At 34.0% G+C, this 21926-nt stretch overlaps 2 protein-coding genes across 3 annotated transcripts; both read left to right on the top strand.

Moving 5' to 3' along the window:
- Positions 1-1801: 1801 nt before the first annotated feature.
- LOC121235649 (pre-mRNA-splicing factor ISY1 homolog) lies at positions 1802-5967 on the top strand. Of its 2 annotated transcripts, XM_041132003.1 has the most exons (4): positions 1866-2061; positions 2190-2270; positions 2342-2449; positions 4885-5967. In XM_041132003.1, exon 4 carries the CDS (start codon positions 4926-4928, stop codon positions 5835-5837), a length of 912 nt encoding a protein of 303 aa, XP_040987937.1. In that variant the 5' UTR covers positions 1866-2061; positions 2190-2270; positions 2342-2449; positions 4885-4925; the 3' UTR covers positions 5838-5967. The 2 variants fall into 2 exon arrangements, with proteins under 2 accessions (XP_040987936.1, XP_040987937.1); XM_041132002.1 differs by lacking the exon at positions 2342-2449 and having other exon boundaries at positions 1802-2061.
- Positions 5968-15576: 9609 nt separating this feature from the next.
- Positions 15577-21796, top strand: LOC121268845 (protein NUCLEAR FUSION DEFECTIVE 4-like). Its single transcript, XM_041173108.1, has 3 exons — positions 15577-15952; positions 19799-20745; positions 20902-21796. The coding sequence occupies exons 1-3, from the start codon at positions 15644-15646 to the stop codon at positions 21350-21352; spliced, it is 1707 nt and encodes a 568-aa protein (XP_041029042.1). The 5' UTR covers positions 15577-15643; the 3' UTR covers positions 21353-21796.
- Positions 21797-21926: the final 130 nt, after the last annotated feature.

Genomic DNA, 21926 nt, shown 5'->3' on the forward strand with positions numbered 1-21926 from the left:
TTTCATCCACAGATGTAAGCATCTACTTTAAGTACATAATGGAATTTTTTTTGATCAACCTATTACCTAATAAGACTAACAACTTTTTAGTTTAATTTCTTCCATTCATTATTAGTTTTTTTTTTGGTTTAACACCAACTAAATAAATAGGCTAAAATAACTCTTTGTAATACAGAACATCCTCCATCCGTGTCTTCCAAGTTAAGTAATTGGAAGATGTAAGTTTAATTATGCTACCAAATGGATCCTCCATTTAATCTACACATAATTAGCAAAGTAGTCAACCAAGCTCTGGTACCACTTTGTTAGGGTAAACACAAAAAACACAACGGAATATTCTTTACCATTATTTGTGTAAATTAAATTGGTAATCTATTAAAGATAAACTTACAAACATAATAAAGAAAATCAAGGACCCCACAAGTACTGCACCTAGTCTAATTAAAACTTTCACTATCAACAATAACGAGGCTATGTCTTCTTTAGAGCAATATTTAGAGACTACTAGTACATTACAAATATCTATATTTTTGGCTCAACACATAATCATCACCGTACAAGTGGATATCAACCAGGGCGACAAAAAAAAAAAATCTCACCAAGTGAGTATTTGCAGTAAACAACCGGAGATGATTCTCAATGATCAATACTAGTCAAAACAAAGCTCTTGCCATAAAAAATAACATACTGAAATTTCGTCAAAATCGGACCACATATGATGATCCCTCCAAACTTTCATAGAAGTGTAAGAAAAATTCTCACTCTTTTGTAGATACGACACTTTTCTTTCTCTTTTATTTTTTCTCTTCTTTTATTTTTGTTTTCCCACACACAGAGCAAACACCTTTTAAAACACAAAACCCTATTTTTTTTAGTATTTACCATATTACCACTAAGTGGCTTAATGAGCATCCCTCACATTGAGGGACCCACCTAACAAGTTTTTGTATGTCTCTTATTGCTTGTTATTGTTTTAACTTTTAATCAGCTAAATGCTTATGATTTGCTGCATGTTGTGCTATTTGATTGTTGAGAATACTCAAGAAAATAGAAGTAGAATTGAGTTTTGATCATACATAGAAACATTATAAAGGATATAAGAGAGAGAAATATCCTGTCCAAGGGAGGAGTCAACCGGATTTCAAATCCTATCCCTAGAAATATTTTGAAAAATGCTAGTATGACTCGTAAATATACTCATTAATATGTCTATTCATATATTTTAATTTTTTAATTTTTTTTCTTAATAGTTAAGGAGGGTCATTCAATGAATTTGTATTTTGTTTTATTTTTTGTTAATGGAAGGGTATAAGAGAGAGAAATAATCAGATTTCAAATCCAGTCTTTAGAAATATTTTGAAAAATGCTAGTATGACTCCTAAATATACCAACCGAATGTGTTTATTCATATATTTTAATTTTTTTTTATTTTTTCTTAGTAGTTAATAAAATGACTATTAGTGAATTTTTTTATTTTTTATTTTTCCTTAATGATTAAAATTTTTAAAAAAAAATACTTAAATGAAAAAAAAGGAAAAAAATCATTTACAATGATGTGCATATTTAAAGTGTACATTTTGTATTGTCCAAATATTTTTTCTTTTCGGCCAGCACTATTTCTTGCGATCCGTCGGGTCGTGTAATGCCCAGGCCTTCTTTGTTTCCCTTTCGACAAACCCTGCTCCTACAGCCTAGTTTCAACCCAAGCCCAAACCCCAGCCACTTCAGTTGCCCGAAAGAGAAAACACACCGTTATTAAAACGACGCCGTTTTATATTAGCCCTAAAGCTTGTCCCTCTCCTCTCTCTCCTTCCTTCCCCCGATCCCCTCTTTCCTCTGCTACGCAAGCCCCTGCAAGCCACTGACTCTCACCCGGCCCTGCCCTGTGCCGCCGCCGAAGCCGCAACCTTCTGCGTCACACGACGCCGCAACTAAGCCCCCTTGCTTTGAGCACTATTGTTCACCGTCCAAGAAAACACGCCTCACGCCTCACGGCTCGCCCTTCGTCCACTGTCCTTGCAGCAGCCGCCGCCGCTCCTCCCGATCAAGATCACGCTGCCGGTAAGCCCCTCGGCCCTTTTCATCTCCCACGTAAAAGGCCCGGAACAATCTCCGTCCGTCTTCTCCCTCTCTCTCTATATCTCTCATTCGTTCTCTCTCTCACTCATCCTTGCCTCTTCTATATTCAGAGACACTCCACGGTGACACTGTAGCAACCCTTCGCACCGCAGGGCCTACCGCCTCCTCCCCTCCGCTCGATCTTCATCTTGGTAATCTCTCTCTCTCTCTCTCCAGTTCTGGTATCCCTCTATCTCACTCTTGCTTCCTCGATTCTACTCAGTTTTCGATTATAAATTCGATTCCTGTACCGAGCATTATATCGGTGACACTGACAAAACAAGCCACTTGCTTACTGCCGTGGCCCCCCTTGAATCGACTTGAACCTAAGGTAAATCCATGTTTCTCAAGGCTTGGGCACTAAGATTTTGATATGATGCTGGTTGGGCTATCTTCTTGGTTTGGCTAAAATGGTCATTGTGTTATGGTGTTAGATATTAGAGCACTCTCACTGGAATAGCTAAATGCAAACTCAAATTTTAGCTAATATCACATTAGTTTGCCTTTGCCTATGCCATTCAAATCCAATCCCCGATTATCCATATACTCTCTATATAATAATAAAATATTTTTTAATAATATTTTTTATTTAATTTATTGTTATCACATTTTACAACTCTACCGATTATATGTTAATTAATAATCATATTCTAATTAAATTATTGTTTACAATAATAATATTTTGTAGTTTTGTGTTGTTCTTTGTTGGATGAGGAGTTCCGAGCAAGCATTATAACAAAAACGAGAATGCTAGTTTGGTGCATTGCATACTTATAGCTCTCAGTATGTTGAATTCAGCATATCTTCTACAAAGCAGCTACAAAACTGCCCAAATCAAGTATATCTTATACAAAGCAGCTACAAAAAAGAAGACCGGTTATTTACTGCACTATTCTTTGTATCTGCTTCTATGCTAGGCTTTGCTAAAAGCTGACTGAGGTTGATTTTGTGAAAAACTTGCATGGTTTCATAAGAAAACTACCTCGGTTATTTACTGAACTATTCTTTGTATCTAAACCATGAAATGAGATATTTTATCATGACTGGTGTGACATGAGCATTTTTTGTACTCTGGTTTCTCTACTGCATGGCATTTTTTTTTTTTACGAGTAAACAAATTTTATTGATCAAAGAATAGTCAAAGCCATGTACAAAATTCTAAAAGAGAAAACAAAGGCAGTCCCTAGGCTAAGTAGGCGCATTATAGACAAGAAAATCATGTAGGTCCATGCCATTGAAGTCAACAGCAATGGCCCAAGTACATAGTGTTCTAAAAAGTAAATCTTTAAGCTCCTCCAACGATCTTTCCTTGTCTTCAGACGTCCGGTCATTGCGCTCCTGCCACAAACACCACATAATGCATATAGGGATCATCTACCAAATAGCTTTAATCTGTTGCATGGCTCTTAAATTTGTCCAACTGGCCAGCATTGCCGCCACGGTCTCCGGCATAACCCAAGTCAAGTTTAATCTACTGAACACCTCATTCCATAATACCCTAGCTGTCTCACAATGTAGTATACCCCATTCACTAAGCTTATGGGTCGAAACTCCTTAATCCCTGTAGCCCCCACCTTCTTTGGTATCAATGCAAGAAAAGTGGTGTTAAGGCTTTTCTCAAATTTTCTAACCAAGAATAACTACTGCATAACATGTACATATGAACTTCTAAATTTTTTATGTGATTATATGATATTATCTATTCAAGTACACTGTTCTGTTATTGCATTGTATTTGAAAACCCTAATGCACAAGATCCTATTCTGTGGCCTTGCCACAATTGTGGCCTCTGTTCTGTTACTAGCTTTGCCACAGGTGATAATTGTGGCCTTTGTTCTGTTTTTGGCCTTGCCATGGGTATAAAATGTGGCCTCTGTTATGTTGGTACCACCCTCTATGTTTTGGGCGTACTCACTTTGGAGACAGTGATTTTCTGTTTCTGCTTTCTTGTCTTTAATTTATCGCTCTTAGAATGTATTTAGGTGTTCTTCTGTATACTTCTTGTGTACACGGGCTATGCCTATTTTATTCATATCAATAATATTTATCTCTTATATAAAAAAAAAAAATCTGTTTCTTCTTGGCTAACCATAGATAATGCACAACCTTGCCACAGGGTAAACATGGCATGTTTATGTTTCTGATGCTGTTTCAGTTTTGCTCATGTCAAAGGTTATTTTGTTCTGTACTGTTATTATCAAATGCTCATTTGTTTCCGCTTTGTTGTTTCGAGGCATTGTTTTTTTTCTGCATTCTATAACTAACCCTGCTCTACACACTAGAGGAGTATAGGTGCACTGCTTACTGAGTCGGTGGAGTCACCCGTTTATCTATATTATTTTTCAAATGACTATGGGGTTCATGGTGATGATTGTGGATAGAAAGCATGATGAGTGAGACTAAAAAAGAGTGTTGAGATAAGTGCCAAGTGGCACCGATATATTTGCCGATTTAAGAGAAAGGTTATCAGTGTTTAGTTTATTTTATTTGGAAGAATTTTGTAGACATTTGACTATGAGGGAGATTTTTGTATTTGAGTTGTTATTTTGTTTGATTTTGGTTAAAAGGATTCATCCTGTGTACGGGGTGTGACAACTCAGGTGAACAGTCTTATTTGAGAGAGGGGGCATGCAAATTTATAGGAATTTTAAACTAAATGATTTCAATTCTACCTGAAAACTTTTACCTATCGGTGTGCATCTGTAATATGGATAGTGTAGATAGAGTTCTGATTTTGATGGAATTAACACGGACTGTGCTTTTCAGATTCTGTAACATAAACAAATCCCAAGAAACAGAATTGAAAGATGGCTCGTAATGAAGAGAAAGCGCAGTCAATGCTGAACAGATTCATCACGCTCAAAGCTGAGGAAAAAAAGAAGCCAAAAGAGCGTCGTCCCTACCTTGCTTCTGAATGCCGTGACCTTGCTGAGGCTGACAAGTGGCGCCAGCAGATCATGCGTGAGATTGGCCGCAAAGTTGCCGAAATCCAAAATGAAGGCCTCGGCGAACACCGTCTTCGCGACCTCAATGATGAGATTAACAAGCTCATCAGGGAAAAATCCCACTGGGAACGGCGCATTATTGAGCTTGGTGGACCCAATTATACCAAGCATTCTGCTAAAATGACAGACCTAGAGGGAAACATAGTGGATGTTCCTAACCCTAGTGGGCGTGGGCCTGGATACCGATACTTTGGGGCAGCGAAGAAGTTGCCAGGAGTGAGGGAGCTGTTTGAGAAACCTCCAGAGTTACGAAAAAGGAGGACTCGATATGATATATATAAGAGGATTGATGCAAGTTACTATGGGTATAGGGATGATGAGGATGGGGTCTTGGGGAAGGTTGAGGGCCCGGCAGAGGAGAGGATGAGGGCAGAGGCAGTTGAGGAGTGGAGGAGAGTGGAGGAGGTGAGGAGGGAGGCAAGGAAGACAGTGAAGAGTGGGGAGGTGGTGAGTGTGGTGAAGGAAGTGTTGTTCGAGGGTATGGAGGAGGAGGTGGAAGAGGAGGAGAGGAGGGATAGGGAGAAGTTAGAGGAGGAGGAGAGGGAGAGGGAAGGGAGAAGGGAGTTTGTGGCACACGTTCCATTGCCGGATGAAAAGGAGATAGAGAGGATGGTGTTGGAGAAGAAGAAGACGGAGCTGTTGAGTAAGTATGTGAGTGAGGGGTTGTTAGAGGAGCAGAGTGAAGCAAAGGTTATGCTTAATATTCAGCGCTAGACTCGGTAAGGCTTGAACTCTTTGCTTCTGTTTTTGAGTAGAGTAAGAGCTTTTGTGTACTCAGTTTTAAGCTAATTGATGCAATTAGAGGCTGTAATTTTTTTCTTTAATTTCAATGTTGCTATATCATGCTTCAACGTCTAAATCATTGTTTGGAATTTATGGTAGCATTGCTAATGAGGTTCCTAGATAACTTGCACATTTAAGAGTTTGCAGATACAATTTGATAGCGTTATCTTGATTTCTTGCTTGACGAATTTCGGTAAATATCTAATCATGCTTGGTGTGAGATGCTATTGATCCTAATCCGGATAGAGTAGTGAAAGTTTTGTCTTTCGAACTTTAATGCAGCTTGAATTCTATGGTTTGTTTACCCTGTTTTATGAACTCTTTATTAGAAAAGATTTGACCAACAATTTCTTAGACTTATATGTGCAGTTGTATGCTTTCTGTAAATAATGTTTTATTTTGTGGAATACTGGCTCCCTTTATACCAGTTGAGTTCATATTTTTATAGCAGTGTATAAAAAGTACTGTGTTCTGTTGGCATATTTATTTTTCCAGTATTCAACAAGACATGCATGGACATATGATCATATTAGGGTTGTAACCTGTCTAGTTTGGTCTGGTTTTGGACAAATTTTGGAATCAATACCGGTTTTGCATTTTCAAGAACCGATACCACGCCGGTTACCCTCCTAAACTAGTACTTCTGGTTTTTCGGTTTTTAATATATATATTAAATTTCTAATCTCTCATACTTATATATATATATTAATATATATAAATATTAGTAATATTCTAATACTATTAGTATATAGTTATACTATTGGTATAGTAGTATTACTATATGTTAGTGATAATATACTAATTAATATACTACCGTGTATTAGTATTACTAATATATTTATCAAAAGGAATATGTTGAGAATTTATTAAGCCATAAAATTTAATTAATATATATTTTATATTTAAAACATATGATCAAATAAATGTTCATGTTTAATATTAAAATTTTATATTATAAATTACAATATAATTATATATAATATAAAAATATTATATATAATATTATAATTAAAAATATATAAATATGCGAACCGGTCTGGTCCAATCTTAGAAAACATAAAATCCAGATCGGGCCAACCGGTCCAGGCCGGTTGATTCAGTCCGGTTCGGGTCGATTTTTTGATTTATTTTGACAGTCCTAGATCATATCCAGTGTTGTCACAAGCTGTCTGTAGCCTAGTTTTTGTGTGATTCTAGAGGGGCATGACAGGCTTTAAGGGTATGCATCTGGATACAGATCCAAATATTTGGGAATATCTGGATCCGTACTTAGATTTTTAAAACTGGATAGATACTTGCTCGAATAAAACCGGTTACAACTCGAGCGGGTACCGAATACTAAGATTGTAACCAGTATTTGGTTTTTAACTCCCCTTGTTTTTTTAAACTCTAGTTTTTGTACATACAGGTTTAAAAATGACGTTGTTTTGAAATAAAATTTCTACTTTTAAATAAAAACATGGTTATGGATAACCGGTTAAATAATTGGATCTGGGCGAATAATTGCCTGGACTCACTCGAATTTTCGGGTTGCGGACTGGATCGGAAAAAAAATTGATTTGGATGCACACTCCTAATAGTTGTGCTGGAATTTCTCAAGTAATTGATTGCAGCGACACTACATGTTATGGCGGTAAAAAGACCCAAATTGATCAAGAGATCTCATCTTTAATAAAATATACATTTATCTCATAAAAGAATGATTTAATAAAAACATGTCTGCAAATAAAATGAAAAGAACAACTAAATAAATTTATGTCATAAAAGAATAATCTATTATAAGAAGTCTGGAATTTATCAATTGCTCCATCTAATCCCAGTTTGCCTGTTTGTGTTCATCATTCTCACCTGTGTTGTTAAAAAACATGAAAAAAAATTTAAACGAGTCGAATACTCAATAAGAAACCAATTGTAACGTAAACATAATAAACGTATGATTTTTCATAAAACATTTCATGGTGAGAATTTAAAATTATGATTATTCATACATATATTCATGTCATGTATGACTTATCTTTAAATTATTTGACTTATCATATTATACATCACTAAAAATTTTAGAATAATTGATAATTTTAAATAACTATTCTGATATGTACTAAAACAAATACTATTATTATTTTAAATTCAAATAATTTATCTATTCTTCTAAATCATAACACAATAGAAATTTATATTAAAATCTATTAAAACAATTAGTGGAAAATCATAAACTTAAACAATTTAAACTGTTTGAAATACTTTAACCTATTATTATTTACTATTGAAATTAGTCATAAAATATTTAATAATTTAATTTAAGTTTGTAGGTATTTTTCTGTACAAATAGTTTCTGTAAAAAAATGAAATTTCTGGACTATTATGAAATAAACTAAGCCCAATTAAAAATGGTTTTTGAAATAATTAATTTAAGCCCATTAAAATCCAAACTGGAATTGAAAATAAGCCCACTAAAACAAAACTCAATACAGTTCAGCCGATCCAAAAAGTTAGGTTCAAATTCATAAATTATGAAGGGTGATAATGTTAAAGAGTATAAGATTGTGTTTGGTTGTTGAACCAAACTTAATTTATTTCAAACTGTAAGAAAGGGGCACCCATAGTGGGCACCCCTTCACCTCCTCTTGGAGTTATGAAGTGGCTCTTAATGAGGCTTGATGGCTGGCTCTTAATGGCCAGCAAGGGAGTTATACTAGAGAGGTTATTTACATAGTCTCTCCCCCTCTTTGGATGATACACTTGGAAAAACAAGCTATCTCTCTCAAATGGTTCTCTCTAGTCACGGCATCTAGGCTGTGGAATGTGTAAATGTTGTTTTGGTATTACCATGTAGCACACTCCACCATCGATTTGAAGATCGTGGACGAACAACGACGCTGGAGAATCCGTGGAACAACTGCACTAGATCCGAGATATTTCCTATGAGGTAATATCGCTTCCGCTGTGCATTTTGATCTAATATTTCTAACAACTAATTATTGATGGGACTTATTACTTTTTCAACTTTTCATAAAAAAAAAAAAAAGGTTAAAACTTATCTCAACTTATTTCATATATTTCAACTTAAAAAAAGTTAAAACCTATCTTAGTGAGAACCACAAAATTCTATTATTCATAACTTAATTCAACTTATCTTAACATCCAAACGTAACCTTAAGTGAAATGCTTGGAGTATTCTGGCAACACATGGAAAAAGAGGATCAAGCTTAAAATAGGGTCACTAATGTAAATTTAAACACGAGGAATGATAAAATAATTTAACAAGAACCCAGATCGAGAAAAGGGAGGCTTGAAGATTTTTTGCATAAAAACCTTTCAATGGCTTCTGTAATAACTGTGAATGGCAAGTAAAAAGTGATATGACTTAACAACATTGACATTTCTTGAAACTTTAAAGACACGCTTCTGGTATTTAAAGTAAGGGAGTAACGAAGAAAACAATCGGATTCGTATGTGTTGGGCAATTAATACAATGAGAGAGAGAGAGAGAGAGAGAGAGAGCTCACCAAAAGAGAGACATTGCGACAACACTTGGAGTCTGAGCTACGGCGGGGATGCCTGTGACAAGATGATCAATGACGGTTCTAGAATATAGTGGGACGATGAATGATGTGGTTAGCTTTTGGAGTTTAGAGAACGTGCGTGACTTACCGAGAAGGATTGGGTAGAGAGAGAGTGTAAGTCGACGAGGACCTACCAAGGGAGGAAGCACACGACGGAGCGGGATGGAGATCTACGGCGATGTGACTTGAGGAGGTCTCTATTTGAGGAGGGGTGAACCACTACGCGGTGGTGATTCTGGATTGTTGTTTGTTGAGGAGTTGTAGGGGAATATTTATAAATGGAAACCGTGTTTTGACGTGTTTAAGTCATAATGTTTCTGTGAATTTGTGGGAGGGATACTCGGTATGATCACTGAGAATGGAGGGATAATGTATGGAAAAGTGGTCTTGGCAGTTTGAATTTAACACGTTCAGAACTAGAACTAATTCTCACGGATTCTTTATCCCTTTTGAAGTTAATAATCATATTAAATCATATTAGTATGATTATTTAAAATGCTTATAAAAACATAAAATAACCAATTAATTAATTAATTAAATTAATAACAATAGTAATATTAATAATACTAAATAAAATTTATTTTATTATCCAAATTTTGAATCTGTATGTTACAATTCTCCCCCTAAAGGAAGTCTTGTCCTCGAGATGAAACGTACCTCAATTAAAATAAATAAGGATATATGTCCCTCATGTTGTCCTCGTGTTCCCAAGTGGTTTATCTCTCATTGTGGTGACTCCAGAGTATTTTGACCATTTGAATAGTTTTGTTTCTTAGTATTTGGGCATTCTACTCTAATATTCTCACCGAGAATTCTTCATAGGTGAGGTTATATTGAATCTGAAAGGACTCATACTCTAATACATGTGTGGGATCATGAGCATACTTTCGTAGCATAGAGATATGAAATACGTTGTGCACCGTTGATAAGGGAGGTGGAAGTGCTAGTTTGTAAACTTATTCTTTCCAAGATTTCAAAAGGACCTATGTATCTGGGGCTTAATTTTTTACCAAATCTCATTACCCTTTTTATCGGTGCAACCTTCAAGAGTATTTTCTCTTCTATCTCAAATTTTAATTCGTCTCTGTTGGTTCGAATATTTCTTTTGTCGCTCTTGTGCTATTGCAAGCTTCTTTATGATAATTGATATTTTCTCACACGTCTTGTATAATTTTTGTCTCAGTATCTTCCGCTCTCCTACTTCATTCTAGTAGAGGGGTTATCTACATTTATGTCTGTAGAGAACTTCATACGGTACTACCTGAATACTATCCAAACAGGAGCTTAATATGCGTCGCTGATGGGATGACTCAAAGATTGGAGAAATTGTCTAACCAATAAAGTGCCAAAGAAATATTAAATATCCCTATCTCACAAGAAGTAAACCTTATGAATTGGATAGTATCGATCGTCCGACTTGTTGATCCTTGACCAATAATACCCTTGGCGTTCAAGCTTCCCAATCGCGTGCTTAATTTTTCTTCCAAGTAATGGAAACGATTATGGAAAATAAAACTTCATGATATACGTATAATCTTGATGTGAGAGATTATTTTAGAATGTGTTGCCCACGAGAATGGATCTTAAAGCTGCTTTTGTTCCTGCAAAATATACTTGGAACTACTTCACTATGTCAACTTTGCAACGATGAAAAGGAGTCTTCAGAACATATTTTTCTTAGATGTCATTTCTCTCGTCCTATAAAGAGAAGGTTCTTAATTGCATGGCGACGACTGGATGCTTTATTTTTTAAAAAACAACCCATTTTAGGTTGTGTTTAGATGTTGATTTGAGTTAAGTTGAATTAAGTTCTTTATAAATAATAGTGAGTTGAGTAGGTAGAGTGAGTTATGTGGGACCTATCTAAAATGAGTTTAGATGTATTTAAATATTAAAATAAATTTAATACTATTTATAGAAAATTGGGTCCTATGTATAAATATATGTTGAGTTAAAAAAGGTTGTGAGTCCTATACGTAAGAAGGTTTTTAATTAAGATAAATTTATAATTTAAGAATTGAATATTTAGATAGTAGACTCGGATTAAAATTGAACTTAACTGAATTAATTTTAGTTGAATCTCACGACCATACGGACCATAATGAACTATATTCTTTTTAGAAGGAGATGCACCGGTGGTCAGTGCAGTCATTGAGAAAACACTTCTTATAATTTTTTTTAACTTAATACGTTTTATAATTTGGAGTCCACATAAGTTCTATTATTTAGGTTCTGTTTGTATGATGAGATGAGATAGTTTTACATGAAAGTTAAAAGTTGAATAAAATATTATTAAAATATTATTTTAAAATTTTATTATTATTTTGAGACTTGAAAAAATCAAATTGTTTATTATATTTTATGTGAAAATTTAAAAAAATTGTAATGATGAGATGAGGTAAAATTGTTTTTGTATCCAAATGAGACTTAGTATAATTAAGGTTGGGGTCCAGATACGCTCTACCATTTAGGCATTTACTGCATTACCAAACTATTGATCTTTGATTAGAATAATAATAGGCTTACAACTCTCTTACCATCCTTTTATTACTCTTTTTATTTTTTAATTTTTTTTTGTTTAATTAATAGTTAAGGAAGTAATTATTAGTGAAATAGTATATTTTTAAAATTTTTTTTGATTAAAAATATTAAAAAATACTCAAGAAAATAATAATTTCAAAGCAGTAAAGGGTGGTAGGCATATACTAACTGTATCATCATCCCATTTTAGGTTTTCGTGATGGGAGAAAAGGGTAAAAAAAAAAAAAAAAAAAAAAAAAAAAAAAAAAAAAAAAAAAAAAAAAAAACCTAAATTGAACGGAAGTTTACAATGATGTAGCGTTCAATCTGCCAGATTCGTAGAGGAGGGAAGAAAAAAAAGATTTTTCACAATGGCATATTGTCCATTTCCTTTCTAAAAGAATTCCTATAATCTAAGATTCACATTTTCACCGGAAAATATAATCGAATTAATAAATGAAAATGACAGTTTTCCTTCAAGTTGGGAGGAAATTTATTCCAATTTTGAGAAATACTTTAACTACAAAATAATTACATAAAAATAATCATACAAATTGGCGTGACTTGATATGATTCATCATATTGTAAAGTTACTTTTATTATAAAGTAGAATTAATGGATAAGATAAAATCATATTATAAATGTAACCGTACTTTTTAAAAAACTGACGAGTTTCTTGAAAAAACATGTGATAAGCATGTGATATTTTAATGAATGGACACATGTCAACCTTTTAAGATGGATTTATTAAAATGAATGTGCTTACCATGTATTTAATAGACATTTTTTACAATAGATTCAAGGAAACCTCAATCCAAATAATTTTTGTTTTTTTTTTGAAATTTCAAAACTTCATTTCAAATAACATCACTATAGCCTTCAGCCATTACATTGTTCAAGACAGGAACAGACACTAAATTACTATGACCTACACCATTTACAATAGATTGTGCTACAACTATTACATTTGGACAAAAACCTGGTCTATATCTATCAGCCATAACTTGAGCACTTATATCTGGATTGATAAAATCAATATTAATAACCTCACAACTTTGGTAAAATGCTTGCTGTGCTAGTTGATGAGTCACCTGGTTGGCACTCTTCTTTACGTGTCTTATCTCCCATCTTATATCTGTCAATATGGAATGAACACCTTGCACAAGGCATTGGAGCATACCATTCTCTTGAAGATGCTGTTTTACTGCATTTACAACTTGAAGTGAATATTCTTTAAAAACAACTTTCTATAAATTGAGCTCTTTGCATAGTTTTACAGCTGATATTAATCCTCTAACTTCTGCCACAGTAACTTGTGAGCAGAATTTTAATGATTGCATGCACGAAGTCCATAGATCCCCCTCAGTCCAAATAAATATTGATAAATAACTGTGATAAGAAATATAATGGTCCAATCAAGTAATTAGTAACAAGTTGGAATAGGGGGTGACATTACTTTGCCCAATCGACCAACTATACCAAAAAAATAAAAAAGTAAAATAAAATTAAAAATAAATAAAAATAATAATAATATTTATAACAGTGAATTGTGCAATCGTCGCGTAATCATTTAAAGTAAATAAAATATGAGACTTACATAAAAAAAATTAGTTTTTTAATATTGAATTTCATTATTTTTCAAAACGATTATTCAGTATTTACGTACTTTACGATTATTTATAAAGTTATTAAAATAAAAAAACACCCGAATAATGACAAAACGCTCAAAATAATAAAATAAACCTCGCAAAACAAAATAGAATCATCCAACTCAATAATTAGAATTCGCAATACCCTATAAATTCTTCGCATTGGGTTCAGGATACCACCTAAGAGAAAGGGAAATGATATTTCGAGGAAAGTCACCGACAAAATCTACCGATTGTTTTGTTTTATGTTTTTTTTTTTACGGAAATATTTTTTTAATCAATTAATGGGTGTAGCATTATCCATAAGGAAAAAGATATAACCAAACCTTGTAAAATGGGCCCAATAAGTTAATTTATGACAAAAGCCAACACATTTTCAACGAGAATTCTTAATAATATTATTTTTCATCTTAAATTTATTATTCTTTATCATATCATACTGGTTGGTGTTACAATTGTTACAATTCATTTCTTCTTGTCCATATCCTGTACATAATACCAGCTATCACTTCCACTTCTGCCTTTTTCATAAAGTTTCCCAAATCTCCATAAAGTTTTTTTTTCATGTTCAACTCTACGAAGTAAGCACTTGACAGAAAAGTACTCAACCTTTGTATATCCCCATATTGTATATTCCAAGTTTATCCTCAACTCATATTATGCTTAGAGGAATACGAGAAGTATGAATTGTTAAGATGTTAGTTTAAGTGATTGATACATGAACTCAATTAAAACATATCACACCACTACAAGAAAACTGTTTATTTGTAGTCAGTTAATTTCAACGAAATGACTATTTACAGTTAAAATGAGTCTGTTTTGGTCACAAATAGTCTTTTCACTGAGATTAAATGGCCACAAAAGCCCATTTTTCTTGTAGTGCACGTACGTCAAAAAATAAGTACTGACGAAAGATGACAAGATTTAAGACAAGTAATATAGCATGACTTTTCCCACTCTCCTAACACGCATGCATCCAAAAGCCTCACATGACTTGCTTAGCAAATAATGTAATTATACATATCACAAAAGCTTTTACACATCCTTTTTTCTCTTTGGTCATTGGAGTCTTCTTAATTGACTAGTTGATAACTTGCAACCAACAACATTAATTTGGTAGTTATTTTTTCTCAGTAAGTGTTTTAGAATTCCCCATCCATCAACCTTTCTCTAACCAAATTTCAGCATTCTCCACCCAAATTAAACTCGTCCGTGACCTTCGCTTGACTTCAAAGCTCTACCTTTCTTTCTTTGCTTTTGTTTTATTCCCTTTTTACTGCATGTCCTCAATTAATTGTCTAACCTACTTTCAACATTTTTCCTTCCTCCTTTGAAAAGCAGCCAACAAATTACAAGATCAGCTTCTTTTGATCTATTACATACATAATTATTATGAATTCTCATTAAGAAATTGACAAAAGTATTTATTTATTCATTTATTTGGTGTTATAGAAATCAGTCCTTAACAATTAATTAGTGATGAAAATGTGAGAACCCAAAATTCTGAAAGACGTGAAAATCTATTTATAAGTCTGTTCATTGACAAGATAATTGCAGATATAAAAATCTATCTCATTACATTAATTTTAATTCTTGACACAAGTACAAATTCATTCATAAATAAAGCAAATAATACATAGTCATCAGTGATATCAAAAATAAAATACCTATTCATCAGAAATATTATTATAGATAATTAAATAGGATTCAATACAAGAATTTTGTTTTACTAAGAGTTTGATGGCCTGATGACATATGATCAAATTCTCTGAATAGAAAATCTGGATTCGAAACCCCCACTCAGCCACTCCACTAATAAAAAAAAAAACACAAGTTTTCAGTAGCATGATTGGCATCTACCGCCCTGGCCTACTCGAGAAAAAAGTAATTAGAAATTGCTTAATCGCTGCTATATATATATATATATATATATGATATAGCATGCACGCACATTCATCAAGAATAATTCATCGGGCTGGACCGAGTGCTGATATTTCGCGCGACCATGAAGGCTCAGTCACGGAAGTGGATGATATTGGTGTCCACCATATGGATTCAGGCATTCACCGGCACAAACTTCGATTTTTCAGCCTACTCTTCGGCATTGAAATCGGTTCTTGGCATCTCTCAGGTGCAGCTGAATTACTTGGCAGTGGCGTCGGATCTCGGTAAGGCATTCGGGTGGTCGTCTGGTCTGGCATTGAAGTATTTTCCGGCGTGGGTGGTGATGTTCATGGCTGCTTTCATGGGCCTTGCTGGCTATGGCATTCAGTGGCTTGTGATTACCAGTATCATCACCTTGCCTTACTTCCTGGTATGCTCTCTCTCTCTCTCTCACACACACACAAACACTTGATGAACATGTGGCCATGTTAATGGCGGTTGTGATTGGGCACATTCAATTCAGTCAATTTTCGATTTGCAACTCTGAATTAATTTTTTAACTTTCTATTTTCCAAGTTTTGAATAATTGATGGATTGAATTCAATTTATAAACAGTTGTGGATAACACATTTAATTAATAAAATACTTACATGATAAAATTTGATTTAGAAAATTATAAATTTTAAAATTTTATATCTTATAAATTAAATTTTACAATTTAAATTTTGTAGATAATATGATTTATATATCAATTTGAAAATAAAATAATTCTTCACGCATTATATTATCAAATTAAGGAAAAAAAAAGTACATCCCCGACCGTTAAAGTTATATTATGTTATCTATTTTAATATTCAACGTTCTAGTTTTAATAATTTAAGTAGTTATATAAAAAGTTAAAACCCTTGATAAATGTTTATAGCAAAAAAAACCATTTATCAGCTCTCGGCTTCTGAATTCGTACCTTTCAATAGCCAGTCTAGAAGCACTAATGTTGTAAGGCACGTGATTGCATTTCCTAAATTCTACCTCTGTTCCTTTGCTGCTTCCCAAACTGACGTGCCTTCACTGCATGCACTGCTTCTTCTAACAATAATAAAATTATTATTTTATGAATAGTAATAAAATAGTTTGTTAATGGTAATGAGATAATTTGAATTAGGTGTCTTTTAGATCGTGAGTTGAGATGAGATGAAATTTGAATAAAATATTATTAGAATATTATTTTTTAATATTATTATTGTTTTGAGATTTGAACAAGTTAAATTATTTATTATATTTTATGTGAAAATTTAAAAAAGTTATAATGATGAGATGAGATGAAACACTTTCACTATTCAAATGGGATTCAAAGAAAGGAGAGAGAAAAAGTTGAATAAAAAATATTATAAAGTTAAAAAAAATGGGAGGAATTGTGATTTTTCTTGTTTAGCAATAATTCATTCATAATTTGAAAAAATTGTAATGATGAGATGAGATGAAACGCTTTCACTATCCAAATAAGGTTTTGGAAAAGGAGGGAGAAAAAGTTGAATAAAAAATATTATAAAATTAAAATATTATAAAGTTAAAAAAGGTGGAATTGTGATTTTTCTTATTTAGCAATAATTCATTCATTATTATTATCCTTTCATTTTTTTAAGGTTACATCTACCCATAGACTATGGTCTGAGATTCAATATTATTGTTTTGTTGACGGTTAGACTTCTAGTTAGTAACAAACTAGTGAGGTGTGGTCGTTGTTGATAAGGTTGCCCACCTTATGCCAATAAAAATGTGCATCCTAAGATTAGTCGAAATATGACTGTCTTTGCATTTTTATCATCTCTGTCTGCTGATTTGGTACTATTATTATTTTTAATCTTTGACGAAGTTAATTGAAGTCCAGACTCCAGAGTAGTAGTCATTTTTAGCTAACCAGCTTGTTCTTTAGTATGTGTTTGATTCATGCCCATTCTCGTTTTTATCAACCCACCTTTTTCAAATAGAGTCATGCTACAACCACCGAGGGTGTAGTTCGAGGATGGGTGTCTATAAGTATTAATGCCTTTTTTTTCATACATTTTTTTAATATCTTTAAACATTTAAAAAAGATTTCACAATATTATTAAAAAACACTTACTTAATTATTAGGCAAAAAATAAAAAAAGGTCTCGGTAGAAATGCTCGGAAATCCCAAGCTTTTCTCTTTCAAATAACTTGCTATGTTTCATATGTATATATATATATATATATATATATATATATATAGTAATGATAGATATAATATTATGGTGTATAAGTTCCGCGCTTTTTTTTTTTTGAAAAAATGTTGGGTGTACCATTAAAAAAATAATTTTTTCATATAAATCTTAGATTTGTCTATTTTTTCCGAAGAAAGTGCAAAAAACTTGCACAGACTCACAATATCATTTCTTATATACATAGTCTCTAGTGTGAATGTCAACAACAACAGATTAAGAGTGCATTTAGATGTTGAGTTACCTAAACTATGTATATAGTTTGAAATATGGTTACCTAAATTTCCAAGTGTGGAATATATGGTGCATGGCAGTGGGAATTAGAAATTTCTATGCCCTCGATTCTCTAATAGATGTAGGTCTAACTACAAACATTCAGAGTTCATTTTTATATTTACATTTTTTGTCCCAATAGAACAGTTGTGGTCCAGAAATTAGCTTTTGGATCATAATCAGGTTGATCTGTATATTATATTATTCACATCATCTGAAAATATTTATCCATATAAACCCATATCATTCCTTCAAACACATTACTGTTAAATGAAAAATTAATAATCTTTGCAACATCCATGTTAAACTTAATATATGAACAATATATATGAACAATAATATTATTATTTATTTAATTGATTTATTAATTTTCATTAAAAACAAATAGTTCTTTATCTAGTTTCTGATTTTAAAAAAATTATACATCTTTGAAACATTTAAACATAATTAAAATATTTTTTAAAGTACACTTTATTTTAAAAAATTATGCATATTATTTTTAATTAAATATTTTATATTATTACAACGTATTGCATGCACGTGTGACAAGTAATAATTGATAGGACAGTGCTAGAGTCACCGATAGTGGCTGTCGTGCCCACTCAGATGGCTAGATGTCTCTTTTTTTTATGTATTTTTTTATAGTCTTAAATATTTTTTTTTTGTAAAATTACAACATCATTAAAAAATACTTACTTAATCATTAAATAAAAAATTAAAAATAAATAAATAGTATTGGGAGAAATGCTCGAGACCCAACATCCGGAAAAATGGGGACTCCAAGCATTTTTCTAATTAATATAAGAGCAGACAGTAGACACTGCCACGAAATCTAGTCAGAGAGGGATCCAGCGGCGAGCCACCTATTGATTGGGTTAAAAAGGCTGTGTAATGCATATACACTGTTAAGGACTTGTTTGGATGTAAGATGTTTTCATGAATGATGTAAGAATGACCCATAGTCCAAGAGTTTTTGGATGCCCGTAATATCGCTAATTGATTCTCTTTGAAGTTCATTCAGAGATCCGGTTAATAATATGGCATTCAACATTTAAATGGAGGCCAATCTTTTCATAGGATTTAGAGAGAGAGAGAGAGGAAAGAACAGAGTATTGTAGTCATTTATAAAAACCACATGAATTTGCATGTACTGAAGTTTAATTAATTTCCAAAATCACACATTCACATTTCAGAAATTTTAGATTAATTAACAGGCCATAAGATCATAGCTTAAAAGGGACCCTGAGCCATTTATATGGACGGATGGTGTCTCATGGAAGAGCATAAACATCTGAAGCTATGCAGAAAGAATGCCAATATTCATGAATCTAATAATGCGTGAAACAGAAGATTGTAATCAAGTTTTCATTTGCTAATTTCCTTTTTGCTACCTCTAATTTGATTATGCAGTACTGGAGCTATTACCACTAACTTTTATAAAAGATATATGTTCATCCAACCACTAGGAGTTGGCTCAAGTGGTAAAGGCCTTGGGTTTAGGGGTATGCTCCTCCTAGGTCTAAGGTCAAATCGCCTTTGGTGCAAACAATCTCTAAGGATCATCGGATTGAGAGATTTTTTTCCTTTAATTAACTGAGATGCACTTGCAAAATATTCCTTAATGAGGGCATATGTATTCCTGGGATTAGTCGGGATGCTGTTCCGGACACCCGACGCCAATAAAAAAAAAATATATATATATATATATATATATGTTCATCCTTGGCCTCTGATATTAATGTTGTCTTAATCTACTGTGGCAGGTCTTTCTTCTGTGTTTGTTGGCTGGCTGTAGCATTTGTTGGTTCAACACTGTATGCTTCGTTCTTTGCAATCAAAACTTTCCATCCAATCGACCCCTTGCAATCTCACTCACAGTAAGCTTCAATGGCGTAAGTGCAGCCTTCTACACTCTTGCTGCCACTGCAATTGATCCATCTTCTGATTCTATATATCTTCTTCTAAATGCCCTCATTCCCCTACTCACTTCTATAGCATCATTGATTCCAATTCTTAGCCAACCTTCTCTAGACCCCCTTTCCCCAGATGAAGTTCACCGTGACTCCCTTTTGTTCCTGTTTTTGAACTTATTAGCTGTCATCACCGGCATTTATGTTGTCTTTAGTCCTTCCAATTCAGATACAACAACAGCTCGTCTCCTTTTTAGTGGAGCCATTGCCCTTCTAGTGGTCCCTTTATGCATCCCTGGTGTTGTCTGTGCTAAAGATTGGTTTCATCGCTCCTTTCATTCTTTCCGTCTTCAAGCTGGGTCTGGCTTCATTCTTGTTGATGCAGAAGATCTTGAAATTCATAAAGAGCTTCTTTCCCGTCATGCTGGTAGTATTGGCTCTGTTGGGCAAGGATCATTCCATCACTCAAGCGAAAACGGGGCTGTGAATGGGATCAATGACCAGAAATTAGCTGGAGAGATTGAAGGGTGTGGATGTTGGCAGAGAACGATAGCCAAGGATCAGTTGGCAATGCTCGGGGAAGAGCATCCAGCACGAATCGTTGTACGCAGGTTGGATTTCTGGCTGTATTATCTTGCTTACTTCTGTGGAGGTACAATAGGGCTGGTTTACAGTAACAATCTAGGACAGATAGCGCAGTCTCTGGGACAAGGTTCAGAGACTACAACGCTCCTTACACTCTATTCCTCATTTTCTTTCTTTGGCCGATTGCTTTCAGCTGCACCAGACTACATTCGTGCGTAAGTAATGACCACTTCTACTTAGCCAGTCCTTGCTCTTATTACACAATGACCTGTCTCACGAATCTGCTATCCTAGCTTGTTTAAAAGCATCAAGGGCAACTTAATTCAGTAGAGCATAACAGAAAGATTACATTTACCTATATTTATGTGCAGGAAGTTTTATTTTGCAAGGACTGGATGGCTGACAATTGCACTTTTGCCAACCCCAATTGCTTTCCTGCTGCTAGCAGCATCAGGCAGCGGGCTGGCACTGCGTGTAGGCACATCACTAGTTGCCTTGAGCTCCGGGTTCATCTTTGCTGCAGCCGTATCAATTACATCGGAGCTGTTTGGACCAAATAGTGTGGGTGTGAATCACAACATTCTCATCACCAATATCCCAATTGGGTCACTCGTTTATGGCTGTGTTGCTGCAGTTGTTTATGATGCCAACACAAGCTCTGAATCAGCAGTATGCATGGGGAGGCAGTGCTATTTCTTAACGTTTGTATGGTGGGGATGCATGTCGGTTCTGGGGCTAGCTTGTAGTGTGCTGTTGTTCTTGAGAACCAGAGATGCTTATAACCATTTTGAACAGAACCGCATGTCTACACAGCTCTATTAATATATACATTGCGTTGAAGTGACAGTACAAGATCGTAGCTACCTGATTCATTAGGTTGAACAACAAAGGAAAAGGCACCAACTAAAAAGATACATGACACACATTGGGGCCACAACAGAATTCAAGGGAAAGACATCTATTCCGCGCATTGGGATCCACAACAGAGGCAAGTTTTGAGGATTTCTCATTTCATCTTATTTACCAAACGTACCTAGTCTTATATCCACCAACATCTTATCCACCAACGGCATTTGCATCTAGCAAGTGTTTGCTAAATTGAATTTTCTCACTACTGCACTTATAAACAGCATAGTCTTTCGCTTAGCTTTTCTCACTAAAACCAGCTTTAATTATGGGGGGAGCTTACAAATTATCAACACTAATGCAAGACCTGGAAAGCAAGACGTACGTTATTCCTCTAAACTCTCTCTCTCTCTCTCTCTGTCTGTGAAAAAAATTCTCCACAAATCACACATCAACCTCCCCCGATTTGAAACCATTTTTTGAGGCCCCTTTTTTCATTTTGAAAGGACCAAAATCGATCTACTGCATTGAGTCCTCCGAGCCACACACC

Source organism: Juglans microcarpa x Juglans regia, chromosome 6D (genome assembly GCF_004785595.1).
Source record: "Juglans microcarpa x Juglans regia isolate MS1-56 chromosome 6D, Jm3101_v1.0, whole genome shotgun sequence".
NCBI classification, from domain to species: Eukaryota; Viridiplantae; Streptophyta; class Magnoliopsida; order Fagales; family Juglandaceae; genus Juglans; species Juglans microcarpa x Juglans regia.